Source organism: Melanerpes formicivorus, unplaced genomic scaffold, assembly GCF_026170545.1.
Source record: "Melanerpes formicivorus ecotype bairdi unplaced genomic scaffold, bMelFor1.0.p_v2 SCAF_6, whole genome shotgun sequence".
NCBI classification, from domain to species: Eukaryota; Metazoa; Chordata; class Aves; order Piciformes; family Picidae; genus Melanerpes; species Melanerpes formicivorus.
In genome coordinates, this window is record NW_027142358.1 from 29,043,244 (window position 1) to 29,051,674 (window position 8,431).

The following is an 8,431-nucleotide window of genomic DNA, read 5'->3' on the forward strand; positions in this document are numbered from 1 at the left end:
GTGTCATCTTGGCTGCGGTTGAGTGACGGCTCAGGTCAACCATGGAGACCAGCAGCTACCAGGACCAGGACCCCATTGACTGCAGAGGATGTCACAAAGAGTCCTTCATTTGCATGATGGGGCAATGTCACAATATCAGCCAGTGTTTAAGAGATGATGACTGGGGGTGATGGCACAGTGGGCACCTCTGGAGAGGAATCCTCAACAGGTTTCAGGCTCAGCATGGGCCACAGCTTGGCACAAAACAAATAGCCTCTACAGCCATGGAGGGGAACACGAGCCCTAGTACCTTCAGCGAGATTCTTCAGGAAGGAGAGCACTGCGATGCGACCCTCAGGGTGGATGGGGTTGAATTCAATGTTCACAAGGTCGTCCTCTCTGGATGCAGTGACTACTTCAGGTCAGTGGTTGAAACAAGAGGGGATGGAGACAGGACTCACCTGGAGCATTTGGTCTAGCTTTGGGAGCCCCAGCACAAGAAGAGGACAAGCACCTGATGGAGAGGGTCTAGAGGAGGGCCATGAAGATGATCAGAGGGTTGGAGCACCTCTTCTATAGGGACAGGCTAAGAGAGCTGGGACTGTTCAGCCTGGAGAAGGCCCCAGGGAGACCTTAGAGCTGCATTGCAGTATCTGAAGGGGATCTACAGGAAAGCTGAGGAGGGACTGTTTAGAAGGGTCTGTAGTGATAGGACAAGGGGCAATGGTCTGATACTGGAGCAGGGGAGATTTAGGTTAGATATGAAGATGAAGTTCTTTACAATGAAGGTGGTAGAATAATGGAACAGGTTGCCAAGGGTATCCCTGCTGACTGCAGGGGGGTTGAACAAGATGACTTTTGAGGGTCTCTTCCAACTGAATGCATCCTGTGAATCTGTAAACAGCATGTCCTGGTCTGGCTCACACTCCTGGAGTGGATCTCCAGTGCTCCCATCACTAAGATTTTCATCCAGCAGTTCTCCATAGTCCTGGTACCTGCCTGCCCACCAGAATCAATCCACAACCTGATATCATGCTGGAAAAATGCCTCACAAACTCAGTAAGCTATGTGGACCCTCTGGCCCCCTGGGATTTGCTGTCTCTCTCCAGATCAGGTACTTCTCACCTATTCCAAGCCTCATCTTCTTTCTTCAGTGAAGAAGATCACTGGTTGATGTGGTGCAGAGGGGCATGGGTTAGAACCACACTTTGTAGAGTTAGAAGTGTAGAAGCCAGACTGGACAGGGCCTTGAGCAACTTGATCTAGCAGAAGGTGTCCGCCTTGTGGCAGAGGGGTCAGAGCTAGGTGATCTTCAAGGTCCCTTCCAACCCAAATTACTGGATGATTCTATGAAAATGTCCCTCTATACCACCAGATTCTATGGAGGCTTTGGATCCTTCATGGGCTTTGGAGCCCCACCAAATCCAAGCTTATAGTCAAGACAGACTTGGTTGGACTTGGTGATCTTGAAGATCTCTTCCAACAGGAAAAAAATTCTGTGGTTTCATGATGATACAGCAGCTCTGGAGGTAGTGTCTGGCAATCAGCCAAGTGGGGTACAGGGCTGGCAATGTGGACAGCCCGGCTGCCCCACCTTTGACTGGGAGGATATCCCTGCTAAGTGGCCAAACTGGTGCCTGGAGAGGGAAACACAGGGGACAATAGGGTCTGAGATTAACACCCACACAACAACAACAACAAAGGATGTTTCACCCAATCCTCCTTTTGCTTTGGTTTATCCAGGACTTTGTTCAGCAGCAGGTGGAATGAGACAAAGAAGAGAGTCTATGAAATCCATGGCTTTTCAGCAGAAGTGATGAAGCAAATCATTAAGTACATCTACACCGGGACGGTGCCAGTTGCATGGCACAACGTGCGCGACCTGCTCGTCATGGCAGACTACCTCCAGGTCACTGGCCTCATCAAGCTGTGTGGTGAGTTCCTGAAGTCCCAGCTAAGCTTGGAAAACTGCCTCGATATCTGGAGGTTCACAGACACCTACTACTGTCCCGACCTGAGAGAAGCAGCCTTCATCTTCATCCTCCACCACTTCAAGCAGATGGCTGAGGTCTCCCCAAAATTTGTAAACCTCTCGGTTAATGACCTCAAAGCCATCATAGAGAAGGATGAACTCAACGTGGGGCATGAAGGGATTGTGTTTGAGAGTGTTCTGAAATGGGTTGATCATGACCCACAGAACAGGAGGCAGCACGTTCCTGTCTTGCTGAGCAAGGTGAGTGATGTCACAATGCGGACCTGGGTGGCTCTGCACTGTTTGGCATGGAGAAGACCTTTGCAGTGCTTTTGCTTCATGTTTAACTGTTCCTCACATCTAGGGCATGATGTGGATTTGGCTGGTGCACCTCTTTCACAAAGACATGCTGAGTTCATCCTGGAGAAAAGAAGGCTCCAGGGAGACCTTAGAGCAGCCTTCCAGGATCTGACGGGGGCTACAAGAAAGCTAGGGAGGGACTTTTGACAAGGGCTAGGAGATTAGACATCAGGAAGAAGTTCTTTACTGTGAGGGTGGTGGAACAGTGAAACAGGTTGCCCAGAAAGGTGGTGGAGGCCCCATCCCTAGAAACATTCAAGGTCAGTCTTGATGGGGCTCCAATCAACCTACTCTCACTGCAAATGTCTCTGCTGAGTGCAAGGTGGTTGGACCAGATAACCTCTAGAGGTTCTTTCCCACCCAGTGCATTCTATGATTCTATGGTTCTGTGACATTCTCTCTCCATACACAATGCTGATGAGCATTTCAGGGTGGCGAGAGCCCGGCCTAGGTAGCTCAAAGAGGTGGCAGATCTCCCATCTCTGGAACCATTGCAGGTCAGGTTGACTGGGGCTCTGAGCTGCAGATGTCCCTGCTGAACACAGTGGGGTAGGACTGGATGAGCTTTAAAGGTCTTTTCCAACCCAAACCAGTCTGTGGTTGTATGATTTGCCCAGACAAGCTATTCTGTGTTCACAGCAGCTTCAGTCTACATGCAGGAAAACATCCATCAGTGAAACCATCCAGAACTAGGAGCCATCCACCACTGAAAACAGCCACAGAATCACAGAAACATTCAGGTTGGAAAAAGACCCTCAGGATCACCAAGGTGAACCCAGAACCCTACTCTACAAGGCTCACCCCTAAACCACATTCTCAAGCACCACATCCAAATCACCTTTAAACTCATCCAGGGTTGGTGACTCCATCACCTCCCTGGGCAGCACATTCCAATGTCTGATCACTCTTGCTGTGAAAAATGTCTTCCTAATGCCCAGTCTCAACCTACCCAGTTGCAGCTTGAGGCCATTCCCTCTTGTTCTATCACTAAATACCTGAGACCAGGTATTTCGAGACCAGCACCAGCCTCTCTACAATGTCTTTTCAGGTAGTTATAGACAGCAATGAGGTCTCCCTTCAGCTTCCTCTTTTCCAAACTAACCACCCCCAGCTCCCTCAGTTGCTCCTCATAAGGTTTATTCTCCAGGCCCTTCATCCAAAACTGGAGACACCCAGCATTGGAAGCATCCAGAACATGGGGACATCCAGCAGTGGAACCATTCAGAACTGGGGGACATCCAGCACCAGAGCCATCATACACCAAGGCTACCAAAGCGAAAACCATCTACCTGAGCATTCTAACCTCCCGTTTGCCCTTTCCAGGTGCGCCTGGCACTGATGCCAGCAGAATACTTCCTGACCAACGTCCAAACTCACCATTACGTGAGGGACAACGAGGACTGCAAATCGCTCATCATAAACGCCCTGACAGAGATGTACCAGCTCAGCATGAATGGCCCAGCTTCTGGCGTGGTGACCCCGCTCAGCCAGCCTCGCCTCCCCTACTCTGTCCTCTTTGCCATCGGAGGCTGGAGCGGGGAGAGCCCAACCAACGCCATCGAGGTCTATGACCCCCGTGTCGACCAGTGGGTTGACGTTATCCCTAGCGATGAGGGTCCCCTTGCCTACCACAACGCCGCCTACTTAAAAGGCTTCATCTACATCATCGGCGGCTTTGACAGCGTGGACTGCTCCAGCAGCGTCAAGAGGTTCGACCTGCTTCAGAAGACGTGGCAGGAGGTGGCCCCCATGCACTTCAAGCGGTGCTACGTCAGTGTGGCCGTCCTCGACGACGTCATCTACGCCATGGGGGGCTTCGATGGGCACGTTCGCCTCAACACGGCGGAGCGCTACGACGCAGAGACCAACCAGTGGACCATGATCGCCCCCATGCACGAGCAGAGAAGTGACGCGAGCGCCGCCTCGCTGCACGACAAGGTGAACAGAACATTGATGTGGGGCTTGAGAGGGTTCGGGGGGAAGGGTGGTGAGCTGGAGAGGACAACACAACCAGTGCACAGAGTGGTCAGGCATTGGAACAGGCTGCCCAGGAGGTGGTGGAGTCATCATAGAATTGTTAGGGTTGGAAGGGACCTCAAGGATCATCTAGTTCCAACCCCCTTGACATGGGCAGGGACACCTCACACTAGATCAAGTTGCTCACAGCCACATCCAGCCTGGCCTTAAAATCCTCCAGGGATGAGGCTTCCACCACAGAACCACAGAATCACCTCCCTGGACAACCTGTTCCAGTGTCTCACCACCCTCATGGGGAAGAACTTCTTCCTAACATCCAATCTGAATCTACTCATTTCTAGTTTTGTTCCATTCCCCCTAGTCCTATCACTCCCTGACACCCCAAAAAGTCTTTCCCTGGCTTTCTTGTAGCCCCCTTCAGATGCTGGAAGGCCACAATTAGGTCTTCTAAGAGTCTTCTCCAGACTGAACAGCCCCAACTCTGTCAGTCTGTCCTCATAGGAGAGGTACTCCAGTCCTGGAGGTGTTCAAGAAACATGTGGACATGGCACTTGGGGGAATGATTTAGTGGCCGTGGTGGGCTGATGGTTGGACTCCATGATCTTAGAGATCTTTTCCAACCCCAAAACAATTCTATGATTCTACATCAGTTCTGTGATTCTATGAAGAAAGTGCCTGTCCTCTCCTACACCATGTATTGAAGTGGGCTCTTTATAAGCTACTTACCTTACAAACACAGCTGGCACTCTGAGGTCACCATCTAGGTAAGAAAGAGAAGCTGTGGAACCAGGAAAGCTGTGGAACATCCTTCTGATAAGGAAAGGCTGAGAGACATGGGGCTGTTTAGTTTGGAAAAGAGCAGCCTGAGAGGGGACCTTATGAGTGTTTATGAATATCTGATGGGTAGAAGCCAAGAAGAAAGGGCCAGGCTCTATTCAGTGGTGTCCTGTGATAGGACAAGTTGCTGCTCACCATCAATAGCCCAGTTGCTGCTAGCCAGCACTTTTCCTGGCCACAAGTGAAGCACCATGTAAGGCCATCTACTTCATGCAGTTCTGGAAATAACCAGATCCAAACCCTGCTGCGCTCCATATCTCCCTGCACTTTCACTCCTTCAAAGCCAGGATGACAGAATCATTCCCAGCAAAGCCAAACCAAAGCTCCCTCAAAACCCAGCCCCACCATTAATGTTCTCACTTCCTTCCACCAAGAAGATAATTTTTCTCTCTGATGCATCCTCCCACCATGAATATAACACTTGGGGTTTCTCCTGCAACCAGGTGTACATCTGTGGTGGCTTCAATGGGACTGAATGCTTGATCACCGCTGAAGTGTACGATGTTGCCACCAACCAGTGGAGCTTCATAGCCCCAATGATCACAAGAAGAAGTGGAGTGGGCGTGATCACTTATGACAACGAAGTGTACGCGGTAAGGGAGAAGCGGCACCTCGGCCACCAACACCCAGCCCTTCCCTTATGGGGAAGTGTGGTTGGAAAGCTGTCTGGTAGAAAGGGACCTGGGGGTTCTAATTGACAGGCAATGGATTATGAGCAAGCAGTGTGCCCAGGTGGCTAAAAAAGCCAATGGCATCCAGGCTTGTATCAAAAATCTTGTGTCCAGCAGGAGTAAGGTGGGGATTGTCCCCTTGTACTCAATGCTGGTGAGGCCACAACTTGAGTATTGTGCCCAGTTTTGGGCACCTCAATACAGGAGAGGTGCAGAGGTGCTGGAGCAAGTGCAGAGGAGGGCAAGGAAGATGGGGAAGGGCCTGGAGAATAAATCTGATGAGGAGCAACTGAAGGAGCTGGGGATAGTTAGTATGGAAACAGAGGGGAGACCTCATGGCTCTTTACAAGTACCTGAAAGGACATTGTGGAGAAGTTGGTGCTGGTCTCTTCTCTCAGGTAATTAGTGACAGAACAAGAGGGGATGGCCTCAAGCTGTGACTGGCTAGGTTTAGACTGGACATTAGGAAGATATTTTTCTCAGCAAGAGTTGCCAGACATTGGAATGTGCTGCCCAGGGAGGTGGTGGAGTCACCAACCCTGGATGTGTTTAAAGGTGGTTTGGATGTGGAGCTTGGACATGGTCTAGGGGTGAACTTTGTAGAGAGTAGGGTTCTGGGCTGGACTTAGTGACCCTGAGGGTCTTTTCCAACCTGAATGCTTCTGTGACTCTGTGTGATACTTTCAGTGTTCTGCAGTTCCTAGACTTTCAGATTGTCCCTTTCATAAACTCATAGAATGGTTTGGGTTGGAAAGAGTTTTCATCTAGTTACCTCATCTCACCTCTGTCCCTTTGGCGTCCCCCAGGTTGGAGGCTTTAACGGCTTCAGGCGGCTGCGTAGCGCAGAGGCTTACAGCCCCGAGGCCGATGCCTGGCACCCTGTGGCCAGCATGCTCTGTCCTCGCAGCAACTTCGGCATCGAGGTGGTGGACGACCACTTGTTTGTGGTGGGAGGCTTCAACGGTTTCACCACCACTTTCAACGCGGAGTACTACGACAAAGCCACCAACGAGTGGTACGACATCCGTGACATGCGCACGCACCGCAGCGCCCTGAGCTGCACCGTCGTCTCAGGCCTTCTGAACGTCCGTGACTATGTGGCCAGATGAGGTTGCTGAAGGGCCAGCTCTTCTCCAAGCAGCAGCTCAAGCCCCTTTGAAAGAGCTCTGCCAAGCTAAAAATGTCGTTCTTGATGCCTTCTCTTAGGTGAAAATCAGACTGATCAATAAAGGTTGAAGGAATCAGTCATTTGTAAAAGTTTCATGCTCTGGTATCGTGAAGTGTGATGTTGGCTGTGGCCCACACAACATCTTCCAAAAGATAAGGTGCCACAGAATGCTGGAGAAAGTCAGGAGGTCTCTGGGCTGCCCAGGGAGGTGGTGGGGTCGATGCCCCTGGAGGTGTTTAAGAAAAGGCTGGATGAGGCACTTAGTGCCACGGTCTAGCTGATTAGATGGGGTAGAATAGAATAGACCAGACCAGACCAGACCAGGTTGGAAGAGACCTTCAAGATCATCGCGTCCAACCTATCATCCAACACCCCCCAACCAACTAACCCATGCAACCAAGCACCCTGTCAAGTCTCCTCCTGAATACCTCCAGCAATGGTGACTCCACCACCTCCTCGGGCAGCCCATTGGGTTGTCAGTTGGACTTGATGATGTTGGAGGTTTCTTCCAACCTGGTTGATTGTGTGATTCAGCCTTCTTTGCTCCAGGATGATCACCCCCAGTTCCCTCAGCTACTCCTCACCAGACCTGTTCTCCAGACTCTTCACCAGCTTTGCTGCCCTTCTCTGAACACACTCCAGCCCCTCAATGTCAGCAAGAATGAAACTGAAGTTTCCACCTGGAAAACACAGCCCAACTGAAATGAGAAGCAGCATCTTAAAACCAAAGTGTTGGGGTTTTTTTTGTTTGGTTGTTTTGTTTTCCCCTGGAAGTTGGCATTTTTCCCACCCTGGGCAAGCCTGGGGAAGAGCATGGGCGGCAGCTGCAGGGAGCCACACGTCCCCATCACTCCCCACCTCACCTCCTCACTTAATTGGCCGTAACAGCAGCTATTTCGTGTCTGGAATAAATGAGGTGTCACTTTTCTGGGACAGTGCTGTGGCAGCAGTTCTGTGCTCACCCTGCCTCAGCATCAGCCAGAAAATAAACAGCTCTGAAAGCGCTAGGGGAAAGGAGGCCGAAAGTGAAATTGAGTTTGCCTTGTACCTTCGTGGTCAGGCGTTGGAACAGGCTGCTCAGGGAGGTTGGTGGAGTCACCGTCCCTGGAGGTGTTCAAGAAATGTGTGCACCTGGCACTTCAGGACATGGTTTAATGGCCATGGTGGTGCTGAATTGAAGGTTGGACTTGATGATCCTAGAGGGCTTTTCCAACTGAAACTATTCTATACTTCCAGTCTCCTCCAACAGCTGTAAACTTCTACCCCAGCATCCTTTGGTTTGGCATTTAACTATTTCCAAGCCCAAGAGCCCAGGATCAGAATCAGTACCTGCAAATGTTCTAGAGGCCTTGGGAGACAGCCTCCTCAGGTTTTCTTGGTGAGTGGAGTTGCTTGGAGCATCCACACGCGTCACAGAATACATCAGGTTTGAAGGAACCCTCAAAGGTCATTTTGTCCAACCCCCGA

General features: G+C 50.9%; 1 protein-coding gene across 1 annotated transcript; it reads left to right on the forward strand.

Annotated features, from left to right (window-relative positions):
• Window positions 1-263: 263 nt before the first annotated feature.
• On the forward strand, window positions 264-6,905 carry KLHL10 (kelch like family member 10). The gene is made up of 5 exons (XM_068139278.1): window positions 264-400; window positions 1,723-2,212; window positions 3,635-4,249; window positions 5,569-5,718; window positions 6,603-6,905. The coding sequence occupies exons 1-5, from the start codon at window positions 264-266 to the stop codon at window positions 6,903-6,905; spliced, it is 1,695 nt and encodes a 564-aa protein (XP_067995379.1).
• The last annotated feature ends 1,526 nt before the right edge of the window (window positions 6,906-8,431 follow it).

Bases quoted from the DNA above. Each gene is read 5' to 3' on its own strand.
- KLHL10 (XM_068139278.1), top strand. From the start codon at position 264: ATGGAGGGGAACACGAGCCCTAGTACCTTCAGCGAGATTCTTCAGGAA. The intron at 401-1,722 runs GTCAGTGGTTGA...TGGTTTATCCAG, and splicing joins GGATGCAGTGACTACTTCAG to GACTTTGTTCAGCAGCAGGT. The intron at 2,213-3,634 runs GTGAGTGATGTC...TGCCCTTTCCAG, and splicing joins TTCCTGTCTTGCTGAGCAAG to GTGCGCCTGGCACTGATGCC.